Source organism: Lycium barbarum, chromosome 7, assembly GCF_019175385.1.
Source record: "Lycium barbarum isolate Lr01 chromosome 7, ASM1917538v2, whole genome shotgun sequence".
NCBI lineage: Eukaryota > Viridiplantae > Streptophyta > Magnoliopsida > Solanales > Solanaceae > Lycium > Lycium barbarum.
The window spans coordinates 124,244,050-124,261,861 of record NC_083343.1 but is presented as its reverse complement, the minus strand read 5'-3'; the positions used below and the strand labels follow the sequence as shown (position 1 = coordinate 124,261,861).

Sequence of the window (17,812 nt, the reverse complement as noted above, 5' to 3'; positions counted from 1 at the left end):
TTAATTGTATATTTCCTCGTCTTCATCTTCTCTTAATATGGCATGATATGTGCAGAAAAGTGAAAAACTTGAGATCTCCTATTCACTCTCAAGCAGTTTTGTGGATCAAACTCGATTTTGAATGGGTAAAATTAAATGTTGATGGATACACTAAAGACAATCTTGGATCTTTAGGTGGTGGCGGCATTATTAGAGATCATAATGGAGAGTTTATCTCTACTTTTCCTGAATATTATGGTGTTTGCAGTAATAATATGACTGAATCTAAGGTCATACTTAAATGCATCACCTTATGTTACAAATATGACCTCCTGAATGTCAATGTTGAAAGTGACTCTTTAATTGTCCTCAACCTAATCAAAACGTATAAAGAACTGCGCTAGATAATCTGTCAGTCATGTGATAGAGCAGATTTGAGACGAGATTGAGGATGGTAATTTTAAATTTACGCACACCTTGAGTGAAGATAACTGCACAACTGATATTCTGACAAATATAGGTGAAGAATCCAAAAATGTTACTATCTTCAATGAAGCTGTCTCTCTTCCTGCTAAAGTCAGAGCTTCAATGAAGTTAGAATTTGATGGCATCCCCAACTTTAGATTCAGACAAAAGAGGAATAAGTTCATTATCAATAACAACTGAAACCTTCTATATTCTACTGATCGTGACAAAGTTTTACAGAGCACCGCCTTCAGGCGCTATCAATAACTCTAGGACTAACGATGTCCTTATCGATCAACTTGTAAGTTTGTGGGTACAAATACGTACTTATGTTGGTCATAACTAACATCTGAGGCTAAGATTTACGTCCTTCTCCATATAATTATACTATTTTCAGTAAATATACATATTGGATCAAACTCCCTAAGACTTTTCTTACGTGCCATGCCATAACTATGTTTTAAAAAATAAAATATAGAAAGCCTCGTGCCTTTTTAAAAAAAAAAAAAAAAACAAAAACCCAAAAAATTGGAAAGAGAGAGAGAGAGAGAGGGAACACTCAAAAATAAAAATAAAAAAAAAAGGAAAAGGAGGGCTGAAGTAGAAACGTTAGTCATTTCTTGTTTTCTGTGTTCTAAAGGGGGACAAACCAGGGTTCTTAAAAAAAAAAAAGAAAAAAAAAACACAAATAGTTGAACTAGAACAAAAATTAAGGATACCCAATTTGTGTAATTGGAGGCTACTGTGAAAACAAAGCAAAAAAAAATTGAGCTTTGCAATTTCAAAGTGGAGACAAAGTTAGGGTTTTTTCTGTATTCTTGAAGAGGTAAAGTTCATTACTTTATAGTTATTAATTACTATTTTTGAAGATTATGAAGTATTTGTGGCTTAAACTTTTGTCAGTATTCTTGATATTGCATCTGTTTGTGTAAATTTCTTCTTTTTTATGTATAAAGATGTGTTCTTTAAGCATTTTAGGCTTATGGTAAATGAATTCTCATTTGGGGTTTTTTTGTTTGTTGGTTTCTTTTATATTCTTTGGCTCAACTTGAATTTGTATTAGGGTTTAGCTATAAATAGAAGGTCCAAATTGAGGGAAATGGATAGAGAGGATTCATATTAGTGACATGAACTAGTTTGAAAATAATACAGGGCAGAAGAACAGAAATAGTTGGACTAGAACAAAAATTACAATACCCAATTTGTTGAATTGGAAGTTAAAGTGAACACAAAGCAAAAAATTTGAGCTTTATAATTTCAAAGTGGAGACAAAGTTAGGGTTTTTATGTGTTCTTTAAAGAGGTAAAGTTCATTACTTTGAAGTTAATTACTATTTTTTAAGATTTTGGAGTATTTGCGGCTTAATCTTGATTATACATCTATTGTGTAAATTTCCTCTTTTTTATGTGTAAAGATGTGTTCTTTAAGCATTTTAAGCTTATGGTAAATGAATTCTCATATGGGGTTTTTTTGTTTGTTGGTATTTTTGAGGTTTGTTGGTTTCTTTTATATTCTTTGGCTCAACTTGAATTTGTATTAGGGTTTAGCTATAAATAGAAGGTCAAGGTAGAGGGAAATGGATAGAGAGGATTCATATTGTGTGACATGAACTAGTTGAAATAGTTGGACTAGAATAAAAATAAAAGTTGAGCTTTGCAATTTCAAAGTGGAGATAAAGTTAGGGTTTTTTCTGTATTCTTAAAGAGGTAAAGTTCATTACTTTGAAGTTATTAATTACTATTTTTTTTTTAAAAAAGATTTTGGAGTATTTGTAGCTTAAACTTTTGTCATCTTGCTAGATTAATTGGGACAATCTTGATTATACCTATTGTGTAAATTTCCACTTTTTTATGTGTGAAGATATGTTCTTTAAGCATTTTAGGCTTATGGTAAATGAATTCTCATATGGGGTTTTTTTGTTTGTTGGTAGTTTGAGGTTTGTTGGTTTCTTTTATATTCTTTGGCTCAACTTGAATTTGTATTGGGGTTTAGCTATAAATAGAAGGTCCAAATAGAGGGAAATGGATAGAGAGGATTCATATTAGTGACATGAACTAGTTTGAAAATACGGGGTCAGAAGAACATAAATAGTTGGACTAGAACAAAAATTAAGGATACCCAATTTGCGGAATTGGAAGCAACAGTGAACACAAAGCAAAAAAATTTGAGCTTTGCAATTTCAAAGTGGAGACAAAGTTAGGATTTTTTCTATATTCTTGAAGAGGTAAAGTTTATTATTTGAAGTTATTAATTACTGCAATTATTTTGAAGGAATTTGAAGTATTCTCAGCTTAAAATTTGTCATCTTGCTGGATTTTAATGGGGAGAATCTTGATTGCATCATCTATTGTGTGAATTTCCTCTTTTTTATGTGCAAAGATATAATTTTAAACATTTTAGGCTTATACTAAACGAATTCTGATTTGGGGTTTTTTGTGAGAGTATTTTGAGGTTTGCTAGCTGTCTTTTTTTTTTTTTTTTTGGGCTCAGCTTTAAATTGCCATAGGGTTTAGCTTTCTTTCTAGAAGGTCCAAATAGAGGGAAATGGATAGCGAGGATTCATATTATTTATTGGACTAATTTTGGTTGAAGCATAGTTATTGTTTGTGTAGTTGATTTAGCTTTCTGTTTTTCATTTAGGTGACTAATCCTTTTTGCCTCTCATTTTATCGTCTTGGAACCTGTAAAGTGATACATTTGACTTACTGATATGCTTTTCTATTCTCTGTGTTTTTTCTTGCTTTTCAATTGTATTGATTGAAACTTTAGATTTCTATCTGTTTTCAAACTTGTTCTACTAATCTATATATCTTTGCTGTTGCATCAGAACTAATTTTATGATTGCTATTAAGTTATATAGCTGTCCCCCATGGGTTGATCAAGGGATTCCAATGAGTTTATAAAGGTCTTGAGCTAATTCGCTCCTCTACTTAAAGGTTTTGGGTGGATGCTCAAATTCTTTCTCAATTGCCAAGCTATTCAAAATTGTAAATTTGTCTTGTGGTAAGAAGACGGCACATGATGTGTGGGTTAGACGCACATCACGGGTTTGCAAAAGCCTAGTATTTAAGTGGAAAAGGGTAGAGGAGTGGGCCCATTATGAACCGTGTTTTAAACCGTGTGCCACTGACCCTTGGAAATTTCTCGATTATCAAACAAAAGAAATAATAAAGTGAAATTTCTATGAACATGGCTAGTTGAAGAACTTCTTGACAAGGCTAAAAATGCTGGAGGATATGAGAGAGAAAGGGAAGAAGGAAAACCATTTGTTTATCCTATATTTTCGTGTTGTTTTTTGCAGATTTAATTAGCAAAAAAGTAGCTGGGAGAATGGTAACATTTTGAACCCCAACAATAGGAGGTTCAAATGTGCTTCTATGCATTAGTAGCAATTTTTAGTTTAGCCAAGAAGCTAAATATCTGGCTGCCCTAACAGATAACCTACATGTTAGTCCTGAATTTAGATGCCAAGTTAAATGTCAGCATGGGGATACTTTTGCACTCACGGAGCTCTGCCGAAATTCTTTCCGTTGCTTGAATTGATTGTTACGATCACAAAGAAAAGACAAATGCCAACTATTGATATATAAGTCCAAAACTACTAAGAGCATTCCATCCCGCATAAGCATATCATAATAAACTTTACTCCCTCTGTTTCAATTTATGTGAACCTATTTCCTTTTTAGTCCGTGCCAAAATGAATGACCTCTTTCCTAATTTGGAAACAAATTCACTTCATGAATGATTTATAGCCACACAAATATTCAAAACTTATTTTGAACCACAAGTTTCAAAAGTCTTCCCTCTTTCTTAAATGTCGTGCCCAGTCAAATGGGTTCACATAAATTGAAACGGAGGGAGTATTATTTTTCTTCATTTCCTTGTCATTTGTTCTCGTCTTTCAACCTATACAAGGAGAGCGGAGGATAACAAAAAGGAGACAAGTTCTTAAATATAACACAAATTACCATCCCATCTGTCGAGTCGATCTGATTTGGTCTTATCTATCGATAGGACAAATCCTATGTCAATCGAAACTTGATGAGTCGATCCACGCTCACGTCTTGCTTTTAATGTCATATCCGGAGTCTTACTCATGACAATGTCGAGCAGGGTGTCATAAAGATGTTCGGGGTAGTGGCTGTAAGTTCGAAGGCGCTATGACCCAGCAAGTAATAAAAAGATATCCCAATTCAGAACTTTGAATAAATAAGCTTAGTTGGTTTCAGGATATTTTAGTCATAGATATCCATAGTTTTGTTTCACTACAAACTCAGCCTGCTAGCTAAAAGAAAATTTGCAGATTGTAGGAAAAGTTCCATTTTGCCATGCTACTATTCAACCAAAAATGAAAAAGGAAAAAAGAGATCCAACTTGTCATGCTCATGCTCTAAATTGAGCATTGACGGCTAAGTTAGGACAGGAGTTATTAGAGCATTGACCATGCAAAAATTTGGAAGACGGCTCATTTGGGACAGGAATTCTTAGAGCATTGACCAAAATTTGCCTTTTTCATTTGAACAACTGATCCGGGACTGGAGTTATTAGAGCATAAGCCGTACGAAAAATTAACTATTCACCTAATCTCTTCAATGCTTTTTAATATTCTACCTTTTTATAGATATTTTCCGAAATTCTATTGGTGGAAGTATGTATGGACCCATTTTTATGATAGAAATCTAGATTATTCCAAAAGTAAAATTTATCTGTATTTATAGAGCAATTCCATTATATGTTATATAGAACAGTCAATTCTTATTGACACTGTCAAAAAGAAAACTTCAGTAATGACCACAGTAATAATGTTGTTTTAGTTGGTACTTTACCAAAAAAAACAATGTTGTTTTAGTTGATGATCGCATATCATTGGTCTAGAGTTTTTGAAGAACTATCTTTTCAATGTGCCAGGAGTCTGTGGCCATCTCATCAGAAAGTGTAAGCTAGAGAGATCACACTTAGTTATTAAATTATATTATGTCTCAGCATGCTCGTTTACATGTGAGCCTGATTTTTTTTCGTGGGTCAAATACGTGGAAATAATTTTCTGCTTTTTTGGGTGGTGGTGACATTTGAACCCAGGACGTCTTACTTGCTCTTATACCATGTGAAAAATATGGACATTGGGCCTAACTTAATTCTAAAAGGTAGCTCATGAGGTGGTATTGCTCTAAACCATATAAAAAGACAATCCTCACCTCCCCCAGTTTTGCTGTCCATGCTTCAGATGGCGAGACCTGGGCATGGGGAAAGCCAATGTCGAAGTTTCCCACATTGGTTGAGGGAATGAGTTGTTTTTTATATGGTCTTGGGTAACCATCACCATATGAGCTAGTTTTTTTGCGTTGAGTTAGGCCCAAGGTTCATGTTCTTCGTACAGTTTTAATTCTTGGGAACAAAATGAAATACTCGGATTTTCTATTTACAACACTGTCTAATCTGTTTGGTGATGTAGGAGTTCTTGAGGCATAAATTAGTATTGCCACCTTGTAGGACCATTCATGCTTTCTATTTCCTTCATTTTAATGCTTTTATATTTAATAAAGACGAAAATTGATGCAGGGTAGAATTAACATTCTTTTGTATCTTCCAATAATGTTTAAAGAGCTAGAGCCTGTTTGGATGGGCTTATGCCTATAAGCTGCAAACAGCTTATAAGCTAAAAAAAATAAGCTGGGGTAGTCTAACTTATTTTTTTTGGCTTATAAGCTGCTTTAGATAAGCTAAGTCAAATGGGCCCAATTATTTTTTTGAGCTTATTTTAAGCACAAAATGACTTTAAGCTGGCCAGCCAAACACTCAAAAAAGCTGAAAACATCTTATAAGCAACTTATAAGCCAATCCAAACGGGCTCCTAGTCAGCTCTCCAGGACTAGTTTTTTCTTTTTTAATCAGAAGGTTAAGTTAAGAAATTTTCGTGTCTATTAGATCTATTGAACTAATCTTTTGAATTATTTTTCAATTTCTTTTTTGCAGGGGGAGGTTGCTGGATATTCCTTTTCTTCCTCTTTTCCATATTTCATGGAAAAAGTAGATGTTACAAGAATAACTTTACATCTTGCAAGTCCTAACTTTTGAGTTACTATTACATTATGAAACTCGAGGACTTCTTTACCTCAACTGAGATGAGTAATGGGCTCACTACTCCTGCTCGAGTCCAGGAGCTAGTCTCCATAATGCAGAAGGAAAGAGAGTGTGTTGTCAAGAATGCTGGTGAAATAACAAATCAATGGTCTGCTGTTGCGAGCACGATAGCTGCAACTGAGAATAAAGGGTGTCTTGAACTCTTTATCCAGCTAGATGGACTCAGTTTCATTCAGAGTGGGTTGAGGGATGCTCTAAGATTTGGAAGTGAGACAGATAATTTGATTGATCATTTACTGCAAGCGGTCGAAAGACTGCATGTAGACAATAAGAAGGCGGAAACATCTGGAATCTGCCTGACTGTGAAGAGCCTCCTTGGCCACAAGAGTTCTAAGGTGCAAGAAAGGGCTAAAACACTATTTGATAGTTGGAGTAAAGGGAAAGATGATTGTATGGTTTCAGTGGGTATGGAAAGAGTACAAGCATCTATTGATGAAACTACGAATCTTGTTGGGGAAAATGGGCTTTCAGAACCGACTTCCGTGGAAGGAGGTTCTGGAGAAGAAAAGTCCAAGGAACATGTTGGCAATACCGCGATATCTGACCAAACTTTTGAGGAGATACTCATGAAGGATGCATTTCCAGGCTCTTCTTTGTCAAATTCGGTTACTGAAGCTGACAAGGTTGAACACCCGACATATCGTGCAGAGTGTGCCACCAATGCTATTGATTCGTCAAATACGTGCACTTCTGTGGCAATGAGACCTGGTGCTGTTGATGAACCGAAAGATGTTCCTGTTTCAGATTCGATTAGTCATTTAAATCACATTAAAGAAGTCAGAAGTTCTGACAAATTTAACTCAGCAGTGTCTAAACCGTTGCAAGACAGAACTGTTTCTTTAGGTACTGATGTCAGAGAAGCTTTGGATGCTGTTGCTGGATCAGATTTGCAGAAACAAACTGATGTGTACAATGAAAATTGTAGCGGAAAATCTTCTCCTGATAGCAAACCTGCAAATCATGGCAGCAGCAAGATAGTGATTGAAGCTAAAGAAGATGGAGAGTACAACAACGACATATCACAGGCCTCTGACAAGCATAACATAGATTCTGTTATTGGTTGGTCTGACAAACACGCTAGTGACAACAGTTACGATGATATGGAAACTGAAAGTGAATTTCAAGAAGCAGGAAAAGGAGGTAAAGACACGTGTGTGATTGGCAATACAAGTGATATTGATTTGGACTATGGCTTCATGGATCCCTTAGAAATAGCTAGAAAAGTTGCGATAGAAGCGGAGCGGGAAGTTCAGAGTAGCAGTTCTTCTGAGAAAACAGAGGAGAGTAAAGTTCATGAGCCTGGTAGCCCAGATTCTATGAGTGCAAAACAATTCCAGAAGAAATTCGAGTACTCTAACAAGGAAGTATCAAGAGGAATGGCTCCTTTGGCTGAGGCTTCACTTGCAAACTCAGAAGCTAATAGACCAATCAATGGAACTGTGAAGGTGGAATCTTCTCAGGTTGTTGATGCCACTTTGGATCTGGAAACCAACGTCGAGAAAGGTCTCTGCAATTTTGATCTGAATCTAGAGGTTTGCTCAGACGATATAGATACCCCAGGAAATCTAATCTCTACCTCCGGATCCGTCTCTGTTGTTTCTGCTTCAAGGGCTGCAGCAGCCCCTGGAGTACGTGTTACTCCTTTGCAGTTTGAAGGGACTCTCGGATGGAAAGGATCCGCTGCAACAAGTGCATTTCGGCCCGCATCACCCCGCCAGAATGACAGCAACTTAAAGAAAATGCAAGGTTTCCTTGATATTGATCTGAATGTATCTGAAGGTGGAGATGATAGGGTTGCAGATCTTTTTCCTGAAAAGCGAGTTTCAGTATCATCTGCTCTTCCTCTAGGGAAATCTTCTGTTGAAGCCAGTCCAAGAAAATCGGAAATGCTAGAGTTTGATCTTAACTCTGCAAGTGAGGAGGGCGAGGCACCATCTGACTGGCGGATGGAGGGAACACTTTTGTCTCTGAGGAAAGCTCATTTGAGTCAGTCTCCATCATCATCATCATCATCAAAGCAACCTTCGTTAAGGAACTTTGATCTAAATGACCAATCGTCTTTTGTCAATGATTTCTCAGATCTCAACAACTTCAAGAGACCACCTCGGAATTCTAATGCATCTTCTGGTGGAATAAAACCGAGTGATTCTGTAGTGTCGATCATGGGCATGAAGGTAGAGGTCAACCGTAAAGATTTTGCTGCTCAGTCTTTTCCTTTCCCAAATGGTAGGGTAGCAGAAAACACAGTTCACCATAATGTTGCCAGAGGTGGAGGATCTCCATTTCAATATACCTCTCTTCCTGCTTTTGGTTACAGTGGCATTGCTCCGGTTCCTTCTATGGCTTTCTCCTCATCGATGTATGGACCCACCGGTCCAATTCCTTACATGGTGGATTCCAGGGGCCCACCTGTTGTACCTCAAATTGGTGGATCTTTCCCCCAACAATCATTCATTTTGAACATGGGAAGCGCACCTGTTCTCAATGGGGTTTGGCCATCACAGAGTGGTCTAGATCTCGACACTGGCTTGGTACTTGATCGAGGGAATAAAGACGTCGGAGGTCTGAAGCAGCCTTTCGATCAAGGACAGGCTATGCTGATGAAAGAACACTTCGGGATCAGCTTACAACCTTCAACCAGTTTGAGTATTGGAGGGAAGCGCAAAGAACCGGATGGTGGGTGGGAGCCTTCCCCTTCCCCTTTTAAACATCACCCACCGCCATGGAAGTAGACTTCAATCTATTTTCTCGCTCATTGAATCATTTACGGGCCAGTGTCTTGTAGCAGTAGGTAAATTAAAGGTAGGAGGGTGGTTATATTGATTTAAACTGGGAGGGGCATAATATATAGTTGATGATGAATAAAGACATGATTTCTGAATGTAATATGATTCTTGAGATTACTTGGCCAAAGAAGAATAGGTGCAAAAGTTTAGTTGTTGAACATGTTTCTAACTTGTGTATTCTGGTCACATTTCATAGTCTTTGCTACACAGCAACTTTACATGTAACTTTAATTCTCATTTACACCAAAGAAATTTAGAAGAATGTTTGTCGATCACTTGTATGTTTTTTGTTCTCCTATTCATTTCATAGATTCGGAAACAACCTGTCTACCCCATAAAGATAAGGGGTAAGGTCTGCTTATATCCTACCATCTCCATAACCCATTTATGGGACTACATTGAGTATGTTGTATTCATTTTCATATATTACCAGGCAAGAACTCCTAAGTATCCTTGCATGGAATGAGTAATTAAGCTAGTGGACTCTATTGGTGGTTCTTACGCATTATAGTATAAATTAACTCATACTTGATGCTTGTTCTTGTTAAACTAAAGAACAACAATTTTGATAGTGTAATCGCCGTCCCTAAAAGAATTAATGTCCTTGCTATGTTGCTGCTGAGTGTATGACATAATTCTTGTAGGATTTTCAAAGCCAAACGACACTACAAGAAAAAGTATATTTTGCAACAATTTTTTTTTGTTGTCATAAATTGATTATTGTTGCAAAAAGTATTTTTGGCAACAAAAAAAATATTTTATTGCATGAACTTTTCCCAACGGCTGTTATTGCAACAACGTGCAACAATTTTTTTTTTTTGTTGCCAAAAATATTTTTTGCAATAATAATCAATACTATGACAACAAAATTAAATTCTTTGGCAACAAAAAAATCATTTGCCAACAATAAAACTAAGTTGTTGCCAAATATAATTTTGTTTTTTGCGATTTCGATACTTTCTTGTAGTGCGAAATTTCAATTTAGTAAAGACTTGAATTTTCACAACACATTGTGATATTTTTCATAAGAAAATAAAGACTTTTGGAGATGTTAACCATGTATATATAGTACCTTAGATGTCTATTAAGACATACCTCTAGAATAGACATAAATTTTTTAACAAAAACATAATACGGAGTAATAATGTTAATTAGATGATTAAACAAATTAGGAGTCAAGTTTCTTCAATATGGTACTAGGGTGGAATAACGACGGTATAGGATAAAAAAGAAGTGGAGCGAATGAAATTGCAAAACAATTTTTTTTTTAAATAACATGAGCATTGAAAAGTCTTCAATTTGACTAGAATGTTGGATCTTTTCCCTTTTTCTTGACTAAAAGGGCAATGAATAGGAGAAATTAGATTTGCAGTTGCAATTTCATTTGATATTATTTTCAAATAGATAATAACTCTCCTAAAACTTCTCTTTTTTTTTTTTTTTTTTTTTTTTTTTTAACTTCTCTCACAAAACTATTCACCGCCTACTTTTTTATCGAATATTCCCGAAGGGACATTCACCACCTACCTTAACCTTGAAAAGGAGTTCCAACTTTTATATACATACCATAAAAAAGAACTTTAAATTACTGTCGAGCCTTTTTATAACAATATCGCTTGTTTCGTTTTTTTTTTTTTTTTACTGTTATAGCAAAATATATTTATAATCTATAATATAGCATAATACAAGACTCCTTTTGTTACAATTTATGTAATACATTTTTTTTTGTCTGTCCCAAAAAGAATAATACATGTTTCTTTTTTTATGTGTTCCAAAAAGAATGACACATTTTCATATTTAGAAATAATTTAACTTAAAACTTTTCATTTTACCTTAGTGAAGTGATTTAAACCACACAAATATATATGACTTGTTTTAAACCATAAGTTTCAAAAGTTTTCCGTTCTTTCTTAAACTCCGTGCCTTATCAAATTATATCACATAAATTGGGACCGAGGGAGTATGAAATATCGGTTTCACAAAAAATATGCTTGTTATAGTAAAATTTTTTTTTTTAGAACCCCCAGAGAAACCCGCAGCCGCTAGCCTTTGGATATGCACTAGGTAACTTGCTCATATGTGTAATAATTCGCAAACCACACATGACATGTGAACCGCACTAGGTGAAATGTTATTTATGAGATATTTATAAATAATTATTCATAAAAATAAGCAGGTGTTTGGCCATGAAAACCAAATATTTTTCACTTTATTTGGAATTTTGAAGTTGAAGTTGAAGATGGAATTATGTTTGGTATGTGGTAAAGGGAGGATATTAGAGGAAGCAGTGAATGGAGATTCCGTTGAAGAGAGCCGGATGAGGGGAGACCCTCATGTCCTGTTCGGTGGGCAGAGAATATAATTTTTGTAACAAATACTATTTGATTGGTTAAATGTATGCAACATAAAAAAAAAAAAAGTGAAAAAAATCAAAACATGATTTTAGGTGTTTTCAAATTCCAAATTTTCATAGCCAAATATTGATTTGCAAATAAAGTGAAAAAAATTCCGAAAACAAAGTGAAAAATTTCTCATGGCCAAACGGATCCTTAAGATTAATAATATTACAGTAAGTTTTTTATATATCACAAGTTCACAACAAGTTAAATACACTATCAGATTCAGAAATTATATATTCAAATGGAAAAAAAAAATAAAAAAAAATCCGTATTTGACGGTGGCCACGTGGGACCTTTGTCCCCATTCTACTAGTCCAGCGGTTTAAATTCGTCCGTATTCTTGCCCCGTCCCCTCGCAACAACTCCATCACGTTACCCCACTCATGTAACAAATATCTCCCACTCTTCTCATTCATTATAACTAAAAATAAATAAATTTCCCATCATAATATTTGTCATTCATTTTTCATTTCCATACCCTCAAACAACAACAACAAAATGAGAGAAATCTTACACATTCAAGGAGGCCAATGTGGTAACCAAATAGGTTCAAAATTCTGGGAAGTAATATGTGACGAACATGGCATAGACCCTACAGGTCGTTACAATGCTAGTAATGCAGATGCATCTGATCTACAACTAGAACGTATTAACGTGTACTATAATGAAGCAACTGCTGGTCGTTACGTACCTAGAGCTGTACTTATGGATCTTGAACCTGGTACTATGGATAGTATTAGATCTGGTCCTTATGGACAGATTTTTAGACCTGATAATTTTGTGTTTGGACAGTCTGGTGCTGGTAATAATTGGGCTAAAGGACATTATACTGAAGGTGCTGAGTTGATTGATTCTGTTCTTGATGTTGTGAGGAAAGAAGCTGAGAATTGTGATTGCATGCAAGGTTTGTAATAACTTTATTTTTTTTGTTTTACTTTTGCTTTGTTATACAGCTTTTGAAACATTTACGCCGATGTAGTCTACTAGAGAGTATTATCTTTATACCTGGGGAAAGTATTAGGTATATCAATCTTGTATAAAGTGTATAATTGGTGTTTATACACAAAAATGTTGAACATCGGGTGTTTAGACACAAAGTATGGGCTACGCGGCGTAAATTTTTTGAAAAATAGACATAGATCGTATTTTTCCTTGTTTTGTAGTTTTAACTCTCTCCTTTTACTTTTACTTGTTACATTTCGTTTCTCGCGAGTCACTTTCCTTAATCTTTGGAGCTAAATTGAATTAGATGGATTCATACCAATCCAAAAAAAAAAAAAAATGAATTAGATGGATTCAACATTTTAAAATGGATGTTTTGATATTTTAAAACTATACAAAAAATACTATAAATTGCAAATCTTCTCATATTAATTTATACATAAATATTGATTAAAGTTTATATAGTTTGACTTTCGAAGTGAATGAAAGGAGTACATTTCATTTTGGATGATTGCATAGTTAATATGCCTAAGAAGAAATAACTACTGTAACAATTTGTCTATGTTTTGAGTAGATAATAATGGAATAATGGAAGGGCGTGTAAACTGTTTGATATTTATGTCATGTAAAAAATAATTATTGAAGTACAACTTGCCGACAGTTATAGCTGTTATGCTTAATAAATAGACTCACATGTTGTAAATGTCTGCAGTCCATGATCTGTTGATTGAATGACGCAAGAATGAACGCATGCAAACATATGAAGAAGTACTGCCACCGTTAATGTACATTTGTAGATATGACGAAAAATAACCTAATAATTAGCTGCCTATCCAACAGCTTAAATTAAAAACACCCGATAGATGTATAATATAATTATATATGTATGATCCATATATAATATGTGTATAATCAATATATACTGGTTAGGAAAGGTAAGCAGTGAATCCGGCCGGCTATTTGTGTATTTTCTTAGATATGAAGTTTAAGAAAATAAGAAACATTTTGGACACATATCAAGAAGTTGTGGATAGACAAAATTCATAATTATTCCAGCTCTTTTTGGTATGCGTCTCACCATGAAGAATTGTTGCTTACAGTTGACACAGAAATTAGAATGTATGATCTATGATGCACTTTCCTCTCTCTCCTTTTTTTTTAATAAACAATAGTGCTGGCAAATTGGATTCTTCGACCTTATCGTTTTTTCTAGTTTTTGAAATTTATCAAAGATCTGCCTAGAGCATTTTCTTAGAATATTTAGTTGATAGAGGTTCTGGGGTATGCTGTAATTTGCGAAAAGCAGCACCTTACAATGTTTTTGTCCAATTGGATCCTGACATACCAGTAGGTATCCGAGGAGATCGCTATGATCGTTACTGTATTCGTATCGAAGAGATGGAGTGTTCGGATCATTGTGCATATAGATTGCAAACAGTAAACAATCATATAGCGTAGAATATGATGTTATTATCTCAGAACTTATAGTACACGATTAGAATGTTATATCAGAAAAAAACATATACATATCCATGGTTTTCTGGAGATGAACAGCTAAGATTTGTAGAATGAGAATTCTCCAATGCTTCAAGAATTGTGAAACAATGTTTCTCTCGCTTAACACCTATCTTCTTATCATGTTGTTTGTGGTGAAATAACCTATCTTCTTATCATGTTGTTTGTGGTGAAATAAACATATTTATATAGGATAGAGGGGTCATTATTCAAAAGCTTCACAATAACACAATTAGACCAATAAGTTTTAGCTTTTTGGAGTAATATATACCACACTCCCTAATTAAACCAATTCAATAATGGACCAAAAGAATAGGTTCAATTCCCACAAACTCTCACATGGACCACACTCACACTTTTATCTTAGGGTAATTTGTACAGTAATGTTCTTTTGTGAGATTTGGGACATAATGAATTATAGATGGTTTGTGATGAGAATATACCACATCGGTGATAGATGAGAATCCTGGGCTCCTTATAAGGCTTGGACAATCCTCCTCCCTTTAAGCTAGCTTTTGGGGTGTGAGTTAGGCCCAATGCCTAATTTGACAGTTTGTTTATGTTTATTTATTTAACTATAACTATATATAATCTTTGTTGTTTGTTTTATGATTCAGGATTCCAGGTTTGTCACTCACTTGGAGGAGGGACTGGTTCAGGCATGGGAACACTCTTGATTTCAAAGATAAGGGAAGAGTATCCTGATAGAATGATGCTCACATTCTCTGTTTTCCCATCTCCAAAAGTTTCTGACACTGTTGTTGAACCATACAATGCTACACTCTCTGTGCACCAATTAGTGGAAAATGCTGATGAATGTATGGTTCTTGACAATGAAGCCCTCTATGATATCTGTTTCAGGACTCTGAAGCTCACTAATCCTAGCTGTGAGTTTAATTTCTCCCTTTGGTATCAACTTATATGATACTCTTTTCATTTTAGAACGTTCGGAATGTTTCACATCATTCCTTGAATAATGTTATTCTGTTTAACTTTCAAGACGAAGTCGTAAGTTTCTATATGATATCTTCTCTATCAAACTAATTTTCCTGCTGCTATTCTAAGATTTTCTTGCACTAGCACTAATACAGTGCACAAATTAAATAAACATAGTGGTCGATCTAGAATACATGCTCAAGTTAGACAGAACTCACTGTATGTAGCTCTGACTATATTGTATAAAGGGCAAGGAAAGACAGAATCGACTAACTCTAAATCTTGAATTGGTCATCATTAAAATTCGAGTTCAGTTAAACAATGTCATATAAATTGATAGCTATGGTACAGTTTTTATGCTAATTATGCAAATGTTAAATTGTAGTATCTGTTTTGTTTGCAGTTGGTGACCTGAACCATTTGATTTCTGCAACAATGAGTGGTGTTACATGTTGTCTGCGATTTCCAGGCCAGCTGAACTCAGACTTGAGAAAATTGGCAGTGAATTTAATTCCGTTCCCACGTCTACATTTCTTCATGGTGGGATTTGCACCACTGACATCTCGTGGATCGCAGCAATATAGGTCCCTCACAGTGCCAGAGCTTACACAACAAATGTGGGATGCCAAGAATATGATGTGTGCAGCTGACCCTCGCCACGGGCGTTACTTAACAGCCTCTGCAATGTTCAGGGGAAAAATGAGCACAAAAGAAGTAGACGAACAAATGATCAATGTCCAGAACAAGAACTCGTCCTACTTTGTCGAGTGGATCCCTAACAATGTCAAGTCTAGTGTGTGTGATATTCCACCAACAGGGCTGAAAATGGCATCAACTTTTATTGGAAATTCGACGTCTATTCAAGAAATGTTTAGGAGAGTGAGTGAGCAGTTCACAGCCATGTTTAGGCGAAAGGCGTTTTTGCATTGGTATACTGGAGAGGGAATGGATGAAATGGAGTTTACTGAAGCTGAAAGCAATATGAATGATTTGGTTGCAGAATATCAGCAATATCAGGATGCTACTGCTGATGATGAGCAAGAATATGATGAGGGTGTTGAGGAGCATTATGAAGGCTAATGGCTTTGAAAGTTCAATATTACTACTGCGTTGTTTATTTTTTGTCTTTGGATTTGTTATTGCTTATGTTTCCTTTAGCTTTTTTGGAGTATTTGGCATGAACTCTATGTTTCATTTGTTCTTTTGTGGATGAAAAATTGATATGTTTAATAATGATCTCTAAATATGATGCATTATAGTAATATCAGCAAAATTTGTAGAACCATACTTTTGCTCCGTCCAAAATTTTAGTTTTATGGGCATTATAATGTTTTGAGTCTCTTACATAATTACCTCTATTCTTGTTTCTATTTTGATTATCTTTTATTGTGTCTGTAGAGGTGGTTATTTGAGGTAAGTAATCAGATATTACTAGCAGTTAACACAAAAGAAACTAAAGCTAAGTGACAAAATTATGTTGAATTTGATTGGCCGAGAGTCATCTGCTTGTTTTAGAAACACAAACGAACATGCTAAAAACATTAAGCCACATAAATAGAGGTTTTCACAAATTTAGCAGGCTAAACTTGTATGACATATTTACCATCAAGCATATCTATAAGTTCTTTTTCAGTCCAATCATGTGAACTTCCTAGTATAAAATTTTGCCTAAGATAATACATTATTTGTTTGACCGCATAAGAAAAACTCAATGCGGTGTTACACTAAGTTATACGTGAAGTTATATAATTATTTTGTGCTAAATAGAATGTAGAATAAGAATACATGTATTAGAAATACGGAATTAAGCAATCTAAATATTTTAAAAGTAATCCATTTATAACAATATCATCACGGTTATCGGATTACAATCTTTCATTATTAATCATCCCAAACATAATCTCTACATTATAGTGCCCACATAACTAGTATGTGAACCAAACTAAAGTTAATTAAATTCTAGCAAAAAATAACCTCATTTACAATTCCCCCAACCACTTGGGCTGTATTTTGCTAATTTCTCATCAAACAATTCTACCAAAACTTCAATGCCAAGAGTCAAATTTAGTCTCATGCCTTGTCATCAAATAAAAAAGTACATAAGCCTAGACAAGTGTTAAAAAATGATTTAAAAGAGTTAAATGGGTTACAAAAAATAAACTATTATCTTCTTGGTCTATTAGAACCAGTCTTTCTACCTCTCACAAGATAGGAGTAAGTTCTGCGTATACTCTAACTTCTCCAAACCCACTTGTGGAATTACGCTGGATATGTTGTTGTATTACCTACTTGGTGGTCTTATGAAACCAGAGGATCTCTTAATTTCCAATTTTTCCCTCCTCTTCCTCCTAGCTACTGCAAATTGGGCCTTTCTTTCAGCAAAGTCTTTGTTATGCTCAAAGGGAGACATCGAGTTCGTGGTAAAAGTCTCCTCAAAAGTGACATTAAGATCAGGAATGCCTATTGGACCTGTATGATTCACAAAGCCCAGTCCATTAGTAGATGAGAATATGGGCTGTGCTTGTGGAAGTTGGCCCATTGGATATTGAAATCTCTGATCCACAATGAAGGGTTGTTGACAATTGGGCTGCACTGTAGAACTTCCAATATGTTGACCTAAACTAAGCCCAAGTCCTTGTCCATTCAAGT

General features: G+C 35.0%; 2 protein-coding genes across 3 annotated transcripts; both read left to right on the top strand.

The window, feature by feature from the left end:
• The first annotated feature begins 973 nt into the window (after positions 1–973).
• Positions 974–9,646, top strand: LOC132604156 (uncharacterized). 2 transcript variants are annotated; one of them, XM_060317519.1, is made up of 2 exons: positions 974–1,270; positions 6,418–9,646. In XM_060317519.1, the coding sequence occupies exon 2, from the start codon at positions 6,534–6,536 to the stop codon at positions 9,315–9,317; it is 2,784 nt and encodes a 927-aa protein (XP_060173502.1). In that variant the 5' UTR covers positions 974–1,270; positions 6,418–6,533; the 3' UTR covers positions 9,318–9,646. The 2 variants fall into 2 exon arrangements, with proteins under 2 accessions (XP_060173502.1, XP_060173503.1); XM_060317520.1 differs by lacking the exon at positions 974–1,270 and adding an exon at positions 1,610–1,746.
• A 2,539-nt stretch (positions 9,647–12,185) lies between these two features.
• Positions 12,186–16,448, top strand: LOC132604155 (tubulin beta chain-like). Its single transcript, XM_060317518.1, has 3 exons — positions 12,186–12,674; positions 14,845–15,114; positions 15,567–16,448. Exons 1-3 carry the CDS (start codon positions 12,269–12,271, stop codon positions 16,241–16,243), a joined length of 1,353 nt encoding a protein of 450 aa, XP_060173501.1. The 5' UTR covers positions 12,186–12,268; the 3' UTR covers positions 16,244–16,448.
• The last annotated feature ends 1,364 nt before the right edge of the window (positions 16,449–17,812 follow it).